Consider the following 13,323-nt stretch of genomic DNA (forward strand, 5'->3'; position numbering starts at 1 on the left):
GATAAATAATTATGTTCCTACATCCAATTGACCAACCGTGTGGACGGAATGCAAACAATTAGAATAAACCTAAAAAGTTTTTTTCTCTAAATATGTTGTCCATCTTGATCGACCAACTCAATCCCTTTAAGGCGTGATCAAATTTAAACTCTTACAAAAACGAGTCTAAGAGTATCTCCAATGCAACACTCAAACTCTAAATCTTAGAGTGTCACATAGGATTTTTTAGAGTTTTTCTTTAAAATCCATCTCCAATGCAAAACTCAACGTGAATCTCTAAAGTGATGTGTCAAAATTTATTTTAGAGATCCTTAAGAGCACACTCTAAATTTAGAGTCTCCTCTTGAGGATCTCTAAGTGTCACATAAACAAATCAATTAGTTTTAAACCAAATATAAGTTTTTAGAGTCTCTCTTGAGTGTTGCATTGGAGAAGGTTTTGCAATAGAGTGTCTCTAAATGGCTAAATAGGAAAGAGATTATCTAGAGATCCATTTTTCACACTTGACAAAAGATTTTTAGAGTTTCTCTTCAGTCTTGCATTGGAAATGCTCTAAATCCAATTAAATTACGGTCTAAGACCCAACTATGTTATATATAACTTGATAATTCAAGTTCAATAAAAATTGAAATTCACTTCTTCTATAAATCAAAGGTGAGACCTCCCACGAGTTAAACAACCAAATATAATTGTTGTTTGAATAAATCACAGTGAGTTGACTTGTTAAAATATTTGTTTTTTTTTTTTTTAACTTGGTATTAGATGGAAAACGAAAGGAAGTTGAAATTTGTAGAGGAAGAAAGAGTTTGGTCATTGGGTTTTGCGAAATAGAACAAACCAACGCAACGAGGTACAAACCACGAGAAAAAAAAAGAAGTAAAAACGCAGGCAGGCAGAGGACTGAGTGAAAAGGAGAGAGAAAAATGGAGACCGGAAAGGCTGAAACAATGAACGGTGGTTGTGTTACCGATCCATCTACCGACCGCCCTCTTCGTGTTTACGCCGATGGAATCTACGATCTCTTCCATTCCGGTCATGCTAAATCACTTGAACAAGCTAAAAAATCGTAATCTTCTTCTCTCTCTCTCTAACTCCTCAAATCTTCATTTGATTTCATCTTCCTAATTTGGGTTACTCTAATTAATGCCTAATATGACTTCCTTTCTTTTAAATCTCCAATTGATTTTCCTCTTCTTTTTTGTTTTCTCTCCTCCTGGTGCGGATCGAGATATAAACTTATTAAGTACTAGTTCTAATAAAAGTTGAAGTATTGAAATTTAACTTTTTTTGGGGGTTCAAGATGGGGCATTCGATCATTATGTGTTCTTTGCATTTTATTGTAATTTGAAGTTGTGGGGTTGTTGTTAACATCTTAATGCATAAAGGGTATTGATGAATTTTTTATTTTGCTTTTGAAAATCACATAGGTTTCCAAATACCTATCTCCTCGTTGGATGTTGTAGTGATGAAGTCACACACAAATTTAAAGGCAAAACTGTCATGAATGAATCTGAACGTTACGAATCTCTTCGCCATTGTAGGTAAGTTCTTCTTTCTTGGTCAATTTCTTTTATGTCTACGAATATATATAGCGATTGAGTGATAGATATCGATGGAAGTCTAAACTTTGAAGGCGTACACGTACACCTTGAGGCGAGGCGGTCACCTAGTGCCTCGAGGCATATATATTTGAACTCAAGAATAAAACTTGCTTGCCTGAAGTCACTTGTTATTTTTGAGTTGTTGGGCGACACAAAAATGTTAATGTTTTTGTTTGTTAAAACACTTAGGACTTCATATTATGGTAGTAAAGTAGAAAAATTATGTTATGTTTATACATAATTGATTAAGTTTTTCTTACAAAAAAATAGTTTATGCCTTTTACGCATAGAGGTGTACGTCTCAAGGAGTCGCCTCGCTTGTGAGAGCAATCCTCCTTCAGGCGTAAAAAAACATATTTGAAAACATTGGTCTGGTCGAAACATAAAAAGAAGGATTTTGTATGATTCGAGTAGGATGAACATGATATGAAGATTTGATTAAAATGGAGATCTCATTTCTCTTTTTGTTTGATTGTAAATTTTACTCAAAATGCATAGGTGGAGTGGTTTTATATGAACTAAAAGTTAAAATGTATTATAAGCCCACATTATAGTTTTATTAAGTAAATATGATCAAATTGGGATGTCATTTCTCTTTTTGCCTTATTGGGAAGTTTACTCAAAAGGCATAGGTGGAATGGTTTTATATGAACTAAAAGTTAATTTGAGGTATAAGCCGACATTATCGTTACATTAAGTAAATGTTGTCAAATCAGGATGCATTTTTTCCTCTTATCTAGTGTCTAGTTTAACTCATAATGTATAGGTACTTCCGTTCATTGCCAATAACTTTTGACTTTGTGGATTGGTACTACTCAAGCTAGTAACCAAGTTCCCTAGAATATCTTACTCAGGTTGGGCCACCTTTTCTACAAAGTGTGAAAATCATGGTTGGAATGAAACCCCCTTAATTGTGTCTTTTGATTGATTCTTCATTCTGTTGGTTTATTGGCAGGTGGGTCGATGAAGTTATTCCAGATGCCCCGTGGGTTATCACTCAGGAGTTTCTTGATGATCATAAAATTGATTATGTTGCTCACGATTCTCTCCCGTAAGGTTAATCTGCCCATTATGCACATATTTACAAGTGAAAGCTAAAGTTTTGGTTGATTATGTTCTTAAAATTTGGTTCCACATATTCATAGATTGGAAACAATTACAAGTTTAAAAACCCCTTTTCATGTTGATAAGTACAATTTAAGTAGCTCCAATTGTGTTTTCAGATAGTAATTTATTCTTGACATGAAATATATTCAGTTATGCTGATACAAGTGGAGCTGGAAAAGACGTATATGAATTTGTAAGTTATTATCGATGATGCCATTTTGGTGCCTCTGTTCTTTCTTTGTATTGATTTTAATTTTTCCTTCCGTTTCGCTATTTCTAGTCCAGACATGCTCAATTTGAGTCAATCAGTGCAGGTTAAAGCGGTTGGAAAATTTAAGGAAACACAACGTACCGACGGAATTTCTACATCCGATATTATCATGAGAATTCTTAAAGATTTCAATGAGTACGTTATGCGCAATCTTGATCGTGGTTATTCACGAAAGGATCTAAATGTTAGCTATGTGAAGGCATGTATCTTTCATAAACGTCATTGTTTAGTCCTTACAATAATTTATAATATGTCAACCAGAAAGCATTTCTTTTTTGGATTTGTTCACAATTCAATTCCAAACTAAGATTTTCATTTCGGGTTTTCTTAATTATCAGGAAAAGCGTCTAAGAGTGAACATGGGTTTGAAGAAGTTGCGGGATAAAGCAAAAGAACACCAAGAAAAAGTAGGAGAGAAGGTAAAATGTGTTTCCTTCATTACTCGTTTATGGGTTTGAGTAGTTTGTAGGTGGAAATAGGTATGCATTGTGTGCATGAGTTTATTGATAGAAGAAAAAGTAACAAAAAGAAAGAAAAGAAGCGTGTGTGTGGTTTCATCTTCGGAATAAAATGCAACTTCCGCCAAATCAGTTGAACTGATGATGCCTTGTTTCCTCGAGATGATATGAATAGCGATTAGGGATTAGATACGGCTTCATTTGTGACTTGATACACAGTTAGAATTCATTATCTTTAACTCTTTGTATTATTGACTTACTCAAGAAACCCATTGAAATTTTATGATTATGTTTCTCGATCAAAACGTTGCAGATACAAACAGTTGCAAAAACTGCTGAAATGACTCGTAACGAGTGGGTGGAGAACGCTGATCGTTGGGTTGCTGGTTTCCTTGGAAGGTTCGAGGAAGGTTTCCATCAAATGGTAACTTTTCCTTTTCCTCTTTTTTCTGTTAAAAGTCGACTCCTGAAATTATAGATTCCTTCTTTCGCTTAATCCAGAATTGTGGTTATTTTCAGGGAACTGCCATAAGGGACAGAATTCAAGTACAGCTAAAACTTGTCAATGGTGATATATCATCTGACGATGAAGAATACTATTATGAAGATGAAGAATATTACGACGATGATGAAGAATATTACGACGATGATGAAGAAGAAGAAGAAGATAACAAGGGAAGAGGTACTTAAAAATTCCACTATCTCTTGTTGGAATATACCATTTCAAAAAAACGATTGTGTTATATAGCAATGGATGGAAGTTGGTTAAAAGGAATGATCAGTATGTGAAATCTTCGGGGTTGAGGTTTTATTATGTATAATACATGTTTCCATTATTATATAATATTACCGTGTTACGAACTCTACTCTGTATAATAACTTCTAAATTGGGTCGTACCTGCATTGTTAGCGATTGTGGATGCTATTCAGCTACAAGATATATGAATTGGTGATAGATCATATATCATCAGGACTTGGGAAGTGTTGACTGAACTTTAGAAGTTCTTAGGAAACAGGCTGATCGATTCACAGCAAGATTGTTAAAGCTGGTTCAATCGGCTTCGTCCTTTTTGGTGGTGTTAGCTTTGACAGTGCCAATTATCAGCTTAGAGTTTCCCCTAAATGTGACCAATTCTAAAGCCAAAATTTAGATTGCAGATTGCTCTTAGTTTTATCTCTAGATCGTACGATATCTGCTTTGGATGGCTCTCGATTTGCATAATGGCACATGAGAGAAAACCCAACCACACCTCTAATAATTCCTCAGCTCGCTGTCGACTATAGCCTTGATTGATTAGCTGTCGCCCCATCATAGCCGAACTTTTTAAAAAAGAATTAAAAAGAAAGATTCATAGATGAACTTTTTAAAAAAGAATCAAAAAGAAAAAAAAAAAAAAGTATCCGACCTGCCGGATTCGAACCAGCGACCTAAGGATTTATCTGTTGAAACAACTACAGTCCTCCGCTCTACCAACTGAGCTAAGGTCGGTTTGTGAAATGTTAACGAATTAATTCTATTTGTATATGTAAAGCCAGTTTCTAACCACAATATACTAATCCAACTATGCCAAAACAATTTATTTAAAGAAACCCAATTGAAACAATACTGTATTAGCTATTATAATATCAAAAGAGAATAGGGAGAAAATTGTAGCAGAAGTACAGTATACGTGCCGTTTTTTTTTGTTTGTTTATTTCATTTCCTCAAGTTACGCAGGAATTTGTCTATATTTCTGACTGAATGTTCTCATATTCTTGCCTATATTTCTGATTGAATGTTCTCATTGATGGACGCTTCATAGAAATAAATTCCTATTTCGTTTCTAAACAGAGAAAGAGTTATTTCGAATCCAAACATAAAAGCCATCTACTCTCAACAAAGTACAGGACATAGAGGCATATAAAGAGGAAATTGACAGAGGAAAAAACAAAAGATGACACAAAAAAGAGAAAGGGGGAGTGCTAGTAAAGGACATAGAGGCATATAAAGAGAGATAAGAAAAGAATAAGCTGCAGAATTCTCTTAATCATTCAAGAAAAATTAGATAAAAAAAAGTACAATATTCAAATTTCACTAATGGTGTGTTTGGTTGCAGGATTCCTAAGTAGGATTCCTATTAAAAGTGGAATTTAGTAGGAATCATGAATCCTTGGTCTGTTTGGCTACCAAGAATCCTAGGACTCTTGAATCCTAAGGATTCCTAATTCCAAAATTTGTATTGGACCAAAATTCCACCCTACCCCCTAGGATTTGTTAGGATTTTGGATTAATAAACCTAAATTTCAAACTTAACATCATCAAAAAAGTATTTCCTTCTACAAAATCATTATTTTTTTTTCAAAATCATTATTTTTTTCAAAAATCATATTTTTTCTAAAGACGTTTAAAAATACTCAAATAATAATAAACCATAGGATTCTTAGTTGCCAAACAAGCCAAAAAATATTACTAGGATTCATGAATCCGTGGAATCATGAATCCCAAGGACTCATGAATCCGCGGATTCATGATTCCGTCATCCAAACACACCATAAATTAACTTTCAATTTTTAAAAAACATACAAAATAACAGGAGAGCATGGTAAATAAAATGAACATTATTATTTCTTGACGTCCACATAAGTAAGACATAACAAAAACAAGAGCAAACTTGAGCTTCATCGTTCCGAGAATAGCCCAATAAGAAAAAGAGATTATAAGAACCCATTTGTAGTATGGATATGTTTCGATCTCAATACACACCCCCACCTAAACCATCCATACTCGTCGTTCTTTCACTTTGATTAACTAGTAGATCTTCACGTATGTAGATGGCTTTCAACTTCACCTGAATTTGTCACAACTACGGCGCAACCAGATAGAGTGTAGGAATGATTGACTGCAAACGTTTGGATATCATCCAAATTGGATTACTTCATGTGACTCTGACCTGAAGTATTAGATGCACATCTCTCTTGAAGATCGATCTCAGCTCTTCATTCGCTTCCATACCTATTCTCCTGAAGTTATCACACCTAACTTGTTAAGCTAATAAGTTCACGGTAATTGAGCTATATTAATTTTGCAAGACAACATTAATCAATATATATTTAATTACCCTATTTTAGATCCATTCTTTCCAACAAGGATTTTCCGTTGACTTTGTTTATGAGTTATAAAATGTTGTTCGATCCTAAGAGAACCATCTCTCAACTCTTTCCAATCGAATAAGCGATGTTCCAAAGCATAAGGAATTTCCTGAAACGAGAATGGAAGTTAGGAATAAGCTCATTTTGAGGGAAAAGCAACTTCCTTATAAATAACATGGAGAGAAGATAAAAAGATACCTGATGAATATGGTCTAACATCCGTTCACGGACAACTTCTAGTGATATATTTTTCATAACCTCTTCGGTCATGGTTGTAGGGTCTTCATCCCACGGTCTCTTAACTGCCTAATCATTAATAAGACAAAAATTAAGGTATCCATGCCAGGTGACGTACACAAGTGGGAAGAAAATCGTACAACGGAGCATCGAAAGTCACAACAATGAAGAGTTAAGCCATAAAAGGTTTATACCTGCTCCATCAGATATCGAGTAAGATCTTTTACTCCTGATCCCTTCAGCCCAGAAATCATGAAATATCTACAAATATGAAGATAAAAGCACGAACATGAGGAAAGAAAAGCAGATCAGGAGCATCACCAACAATTAAACAAAATTAATAACCCAACCTTTGGTATCCAGGAAGATCTTCAAATTCCTTGGCAACTTTCAACAAGTCTTTTTTGTTGTCAACTAAATCAACTTTATTCATGCATAGAACTCGCTTTTGTCTCGGGTGTGCCTCAGCTCCTAAATGTTTTATCAATCTTATCACTCTTTTGTCGGGCCTACATATGTGTAAATTTAAAGTCAACGACAGATGCCAGATATAGTGGTTCACCATAAAAAACAAATAAGTATGAGTAAATAGGTCACATTTCAAATACCTTCGGAAAATGAAAGTTTAAGAAGAGATCAATTGGATATTGTGTGCAGAAATGAAAGAGTTGAGACAATCATATCTTACATGGTAAGATGCCTGTAGACATCAAAAATAATTATAATTGCATCGTACAGATCAACTGAGCTCCAAGCACTTTCTACCCGGACTCCGACATCAGTTCTATAGGGATGACCACTACTCTTTAACATTAATCCTGGCGTGTCAAAAAAGCACTGCATGGTGCATACAAGTAATCAATATAAATTGTCTAAGTAGATTATTTGAAACTACGGGCAGAACTACTGGACAGTTTAGTTCTATAATGCACCAATGCAAAAAACTTAAATTTAATGGAAGTTATGAAATTTATTTCAGAATAACAGGAAGTATTACTAGTGATCCCATTATTAGGACTAAGATTAAAAGCATACCTACACAAAGAGGTCAGCATTTGTATTGCACTTATGAACAAGCAGGTCACTTTACTTTCAAGAGCTCTTAAAGTAGTAAGCAGAATTATAATCCGTGCTTCGTGTATTTAGTCAACCTAGCCCTACAAATCTGGGTGCAGCCTGGACGAAGTCTCCTCCATCCAAGACGAAGGAACATGTGATTATGCTTAATCTAATTGGCACATAACTTAGGTCGTGTTCAATCCTAGAAAGAGAAGATGAAGTTGTAAGAATTTCAAATAGTGATTGTTTGGCCAAAATTCAATACCATGACAATAGTTATGGTGCCATGTTAATTCCAATGGAAAAACATATTTATGGAGACGGTGAAGAAAAGACACTTTATGCCATGATCGAAGGGCTTCGGCCACAAGTCATTCAATTCAGAGAATTTAAATCCGGACTTCTTGAGCATAAGACGAGATGTGATTGACGAAATAAGATAATGCACTTACTATTTGAGTGTTCCCTTTCGTCATCACTCCTAAAACTTCGTGTGTGGTCGTATTAGTCTTGCGTGAAACAGCAGCAACTTTAGTCCCCACCTAAACCAAAATTTTGTAAGAAATCATACATATATGTCTAAAATAATACCAAGAAAACAAAAACACAAGGGTATAAAAGTAAACAAACAGAACTCAATGTAGTCAGCGACATAATGTTCAATTGCACACGGGTATCAGTAGTTATTTTTAGCTTTACTTGCCACGTCAGGCACTCGAATAGTTGGGGCCTCGGAAGCTCCTGCCTGATATTCTGGTCACTTCCGAGGGAATTAAGTAAGATTCTGTATGTAACCTTCGACTCTTCGAGTGTACTTGCACAAACAAACACACACACAGATATGTGTGTGTGTGTGTGTGTGTGTGTGAATTATGATTGTATAACCATATAATAGCTCTTTTCTACTCAGAGTAACTGACACCTAGAACCGAATCACCGATGCCCATGATACATATTTGATAGCCCTCATAGATTATTAGCCAACCATGAGTATATGAACCACAAATTAATATACCTCTTTTCGTGCATTTCATACTTCATCCAAATTATAGTCACAATCTCTTTCTAAATTTTTTGTTTCATATACATCTTTGGGACTCAAATAAATAAGCAAGGTTTGTTTTCAGCTTCGTCGTCACACTCCACTCGTAGGTAAACATTACTGAGGTATTCTAACATTAGGTTTTCTGGCAATTAATCTCAAATTTGGTTCTTAGGTAAGTTAAGTACTTAAGTGGATTTCTCACAAACATTTTCATAATGAATGACAACCAAATAAACCACTTCAAACTTCCCCAATCAAACCATTTGGAACAAACACTAACAGTTGGTTATAGTAAGACCAAATTCACATCGGAAATAAAACTATGACTAAAACAACAAAAACCCATTTCCTACTTTCATCAAAACAACACATTAATTGCAGAATTGGATCAAGTTATAGAAACCCTAACACTGAAACAGTTAGTAAAAAAAAAATTTAAAGAAACTAACCATGAAATTGGTCAAAGCAGATTTGCCAGCATTAGGAGCTCCAATAATCCCAACAGACAAAGACTTTTGATCTTCTTCTTTAACAATCATATCTTCTTCTTCAACATCATCAGGTTTTTCCAAGGCAGCTTGAAGCAAAGCTTTAGCAAGAAGATTAGCTCTTCTTCTCTCTTCATTTTCTTTCTCATCATCATCATCATTTGTATGAGAAACCGATTTCTGTTTAGTTTTTCCAAAGATAACTCTATCAGCTTTTGCTCTATAAGCTTTATCCCATGTTGGTTGTTGTTGTTGTTGTGAAGTTTTATTAGAGGAATTGGAATCTAGTGTTGGGAATGAATAATCTCTGCTATCAAAGGCAGGAGGTTGAGATTCATCATCTTCTACTGTATGGGTTGAATCTTCAGTTTGAGGTTGAGCTGAGTAAAAGCGGAAGAGATAGAAAGAAGTTGAAAGATGGGGGTTTTGAGGGTTTAAAGAAGAAGATGAAGAAACGGGTTTAAGAAATCTGAAACTTCTCAAAGCTTTCATCTCAAGATCAAAACATGAATATCAAAAACACTAAATCAGACTCACAATCTTAGATATAATCAGCCCTAAATACATATGAATATCAAAACAATCCAAAAAATGGATTTTTATATGTTTGGGTGGATTACCAATTTCTGTTTTTTTGCTCAAACTCTATAAAAAGAGAATATGAGTTAAAGCATAAGTATACCACAAAATGAGACCTAAATACAGATGAACACTAGAACTAACCTGAAGAAGAAGAAGAAGAGGGTTCTTCGGTTCTTGCTCTCACTCACTTATTTTTGGTCGATTAGGGCTAACTGCTAAGGAGAGAGAGAGAGAGACAGGAGACTGATTTCAAACTACAACAAGCCCACTGGGCTTGGACTGTTAGTGTCAAGAAAATTGGGTAACCTCGGCCCAAGTCGAATGGGCTTTGGCAGATAACACACACTCTCCCTTACTTGGGCCTATATGCTAGAACTACAAACTTCAAATTTAAGATACAAGTAATTAGTTTGTTGGTCTTCAGGCGTCTTTATTATGAAGAGGGTGAAATATTTGGTTATTGTACTTGGGTTAATAGAAGTGTACGTAATAAGTTTGTTGGACTTTAGACTCGTTATTATGTTTTTGGATTTTAGGCCTTTTTTATTTGTAGTTTAACTTCGGCCGTTATCGGACTTATCACGTTTTGATGATGTATCAATTTCATGTAATAACTAACGTAGAACATAGTCCATATTCAAAAAAACAGTAAATAATTGGGTAACCTCAGCCCAAACTCATAGGCCTCTACATCCATGCTTAAATTTAAGCTTAATCCCAAAACTATTTATATATATAGATAATGATAGTTGGTAAATAATCGAGTCCTATTAGGTGTCTGGTCTGGAGGGATGGGAGTCTTGTAAGTAAGTTTGGTATGGTGGGGGGGGGGGTGGGGGGGGGGGGGGGGGGGGGGGGGGTTGTCAGGATCGTGCATGGCACATTATAGAGGGTCTGGTGCCAAACTTCAATCGACGTTGTTGTTTAACTAAAATGTGAGAGCCAAAAAATATCTTTATAAACAAAGTAATAAAAATAAATTGAAAGTATGTAAATATAGATATAAAATTGCAAATTAATGAAAACTTAATGTATGACGTTGGTATATAATCGGCTAACATTTTTTGAGTAAATCTTTTCCTGATTGCAGATGCCTTTATTTCTACAAACTCCCCTAGATGTAACATTTGGATTAAGGATTTTGACACTTTTATCCGTAACTTTTTAAGATTGAGAACTTTGAATTTTGGGAGAATTACTGAAACCCCCCAACTTTGATAATGCTTTTACTGAAACCTCCCACTTTAATTAGTAATTACTGAAACCCCCCAACTCCGTTTGATTTAACTTTGATATTTTCAATATTACTTTTTTACCCTCTTACATTTTACCCCCACTTCTGATAATGCGTTTACTAAAATCCCCCACTTTTATTTATAATTACTGAAACCCCCCACTTTAATTAGTAATTACTGAAACCCCCCATTTTTTATTAGTAATTAAAGAGGGACTCTGTAAAAAGTAAAACCAATTAAACCAAACCCTACTAATAGTTTCTCTCTCTCTCTCTTTCTACAAAATAAGTACCTCTTAGAAACACCCCATGAGACTAAATTGGAATTAAGTCATATTTTATCTCAATGACACAATCATACGTACCTACCATTCTACCTGAGTTTGTATAATCAAAAGGACCCACATGATCCGAGCCAACAAAACCAGTGCCTAGCCAACACAGGTATAATCTTTGGCGCCTAGATGCCCATTTTTAAAGCTTAGTCCAACAATCATCTAGGCTCTAACCCACTCAAAATATTTTCACATTCACCTTTAATACATTCTTTATTTTGTGATTATAGTAAGAAGCAATATAAGGAACCATTAGAACATCTGAGATGATTTTAAGAGTTTCAAAACAAATCCATCTAAGATTTCAAAGTAAATATTCTTTTCAATCTCAACATATACTAGCTGCTACATTATTGATGGGCAAAGAAATTTGGGACTACTTAAAATTGAAGTTTGACTATAACACCATGATTTGTACCAAAATAGAGATCCAAAGAGTACAAGCCGATCGATTGTTTCTTTGACAAGGATGCCAGCAGAGATGAAAGAAACAAGTGAAGGCTCCGCACAACCTCTACCCGGTTGCCACCATACAGCTCACTCAAATCCTGCAAATTACATAGGAAGAAAACAGATGAGGAGCAACATCAGACTATGCCCAAAGCTCGCACATTAAACAACATGTCTTCTTTTCTTTTTGCAGTAAAAGAAGATGGTGGAAAGGCCGCAAGTGAGTCTAAGAAACAAAATATAGTTAGAATTGAAGTTAAAACATCCTTAGAGGGCTACAGGTGATAACAGAATAATGGTTCAGGATGCCAATTTTACAAGGTGACGAATTTTTGAAACATACTAATATTTAGGTATCAATCATCTAGGCTCCAACCCACTCAAAGACCTAATCAATATTGTAAGCTAAGATAAGGTGTTATGCTATTTAAGTTATAATCCAAGTATAGAAAGTATGGATGTACATATATACTGAACTTCCTCTCCACTTTTTGTTTGAGGAATTTCACCAAACATGTATACTACAACTGTACTAACATTTCAAAGTGGTTAAACCTTAAAGACTATTAGATTATCTTGGGCTTTTTTAATTTGAGCAGAGTTAAATGGTATCTAGGGTTACGAAAATACTAGATAAATTAAGATGAATGAACACTTAACCTGAACAAAATGACAACTTTCTGTACAAAAGATGAATGAACTACTACTACCTGATGAGTGGGAAAGTAATTCGCTGAGCCGTCCTCCGAGAGAGAGAGAGAGAGAGAGAGAGAGAGTATACGTATAGAGAATGAAATGCAGAGCCCCAAGAACTTCACTTCACTGTTTAGTCGATGTGGGGATGAAGTCGATTTGGGAGATGAAGTCGATTTGGGGTTGGGAGATGTAGTCGATTTGGGGTGGGAGATGAAGTCGATTTGGGTTGGGACAAGGGAAAGTGAGGGAGAAGATATAAGCGCCTTTATTTTTTGTCGAAGGCGCCCCATTTTCAGCTCACTTTATCAGGTCCGGATTTAGCAAAGGGAGATTTAAGTAATTTCCCTCCCACTAACAGCTCAAATCTGTTTAATCAAACGGAGTTGGGGGGTTTCAGTTGGGGGGTTTCAGTAATTACTAATTAAAGTGGGGGTTTCAGTAAAGGCATTATCAAAGTTGGGGGGTTTCAGTAATTCTCCCTTGAATTTTATCATCTCACACCATCCAAACTAGCATTAAACGGTTAAATTTGACAAGTAGAGATTAGATAAAAGAAATTAGAGATTTAAGAGAAGAGAACTAAAAGATAGAGGAATCAACAAGAAAATGGAATGGAAGATAGAGTAATTTA

The 13,323-nt window shown here is 35.1% G+C and overlaps 2 protein-coding genes, 1 long non-coding RNA gene and 1 other non-coding gene across 5 annotated transcripts; 1 reads left to right on the forward strand and 3 right to left on the reverse strand.

Moving 5' to 3' along the window:
* The first annotated feature begins 712 nt into the window (after positions 1-712).
* Positions 713-4,295, forward strand: LOC147532981 (choline-phosphate cytidylyltransferase 1-like). Its single transcript, XM_086648040.1, has 8 exons — positions 713-1,066; positions 1,428-1,541; positions 2,557-2,652; positions 2,859-2,901; positions 3,023-3,178; positions 3,318-3,398; positions 3,751-3,861; positions 3,957-4,295. Exons 1-8 carry the CDS (start codon positions 924-926, stop codon positions 4,125-4,127), a joined length of 915 nt encoding a protein of 304 aa, XP_086504166.1. The 5' UTR covers positions 713-923; the 3' UTR covers positions 4,128-4,295.
* A 542-nt stretch (positions 4,296-4,837) lies between these two features.
* Positions 4,838-4,926, reverse strand: TRNAY-GUA (transfer RNA tyrosine (anticodon GUA)). Its single transcript is given in 2 exon segments — positions 4,838-4,873; positions 4,890-4,926. It is a non-coding gene; the product is annotated as a tRNA-Tyr (tRNA).
* A 517-nt stretch (positions 4,927-5,443) lies between these two features.
* On the reverse strand, positions 5,444-10,233 carry LOC147532983 (GTP-binding family protein). 2 transcript variants are annotated; one of them, XM_086647884.1, is made up of 10 exons: positions 10,119-10,196; positions 9,357-9,887; positions 8,315-8,404; positions 7,492-7,640; positions 7,154-7,312; positions 6,998-7,064; positions 6,765-6,872; positions 6,536-6,675; positions 5,968-6,437; positions 5,444-5,511 (listed from the first exon to the last, which is right to left on the reverse strand). In XM_086647884.1, exons 2-9 carry the CDS (start codon positions 9,885-9,887, stop codon positions 6,353-6,355), a joined length of 1,329 nt encoding a protein of 442 aa, XP_086504010.1. In that variant the 5' UTR covers positions 10,119-10,196; the 3' UTR covers positions 5,444-5,511; positions 5,968-6,352. The 2 variants fall into 2 exon arrangements, with proteins under 2 accessions (XP_086504010.1, XP_086504009.1); XM_086647883.1 differs by having other exon boundaries at positions 9,357-10,233.
* A 1,507-nt stretch (positions 10,234-11,740) lies between these two features.
* Positions 11,741-12,999, reverse strand: LOC147532984 (uncharacterized). Its single transcript, XR_015227969.1, has 2 exons — positions 12,707-12,999; positions 11,741-12,094 (listed from the first exon to the last, which is right to left on the reverse strand). It is a non-coding gene; the product is annotated as an uncharacterized LOC147532984 (long non-coding RNA).
* Between the last annotated feature and the right edge of the window lie 324 nt (positions 13,000-13,323).

This window comes from Eschscholzia californica, unplaced genomic scaffold (assembly GCF_041429995.1).
Source record: "Eschscholzia californica isolate CP2 unplaced genomic scaffold, dmEscCali1.0.p SCAF_6, whole genome shotgun sequence".
Classification (NCBI taxonomy): domain Eukaryota; kingdom Viridiplantae; phylum Streptophyta; class Magnoliopsida; order Ranunculales; family Papaveraceae; genus Eschscholzia; species Eschscholzia californica.

Excerpts from the sequence above, each read along its gene's own strand:
- LOC147532981 (XM_086648040.1), top strand. The coding sequence starts at position 924 with ATGGAGACCGGAAAGGCTGAAACAATGAACGGTGGTTGTGTTACCGAT. Across the intron at positions 1,067-1,427 it reads CTTGAACAAGCTAAAAAATC|GTTTCCAAATACCTATCTCC; the intron begins GTAATCTTCTTC and ends AAAATCACATAG. Across the intron at positions 2,653-2,858 it reads GTTGCTCACGATTCTCTCCC|TTATGCTGATACAAGTGGAG; the intron begins GTAAGGTTAATC and ends AAATATATTCAG.
- LOC147532983 (XM_086647883.1), bottom strand. The coding sequence starts at position 9,887 with ATGAAAGCTTTGAGAAGTTTCAGATTTCTTAAACCCGTTTCTTCATCT. Across the intron at positions 7,065-7,153 it reads GATCTTCCTGGATACCAAAG|ATATTTCATGATTTCTGGGC; the intron begins GTTGGGTTATTA and ends TCATATTTGTAG. Across the intron at positions 6,676-6,764 it reads TGTTAGACCATATTCATCAG|GAAATTCCTTATGCTTTGGA; the intron begins GTATCTTTTTAT and ends TTCTCGTTTCAG.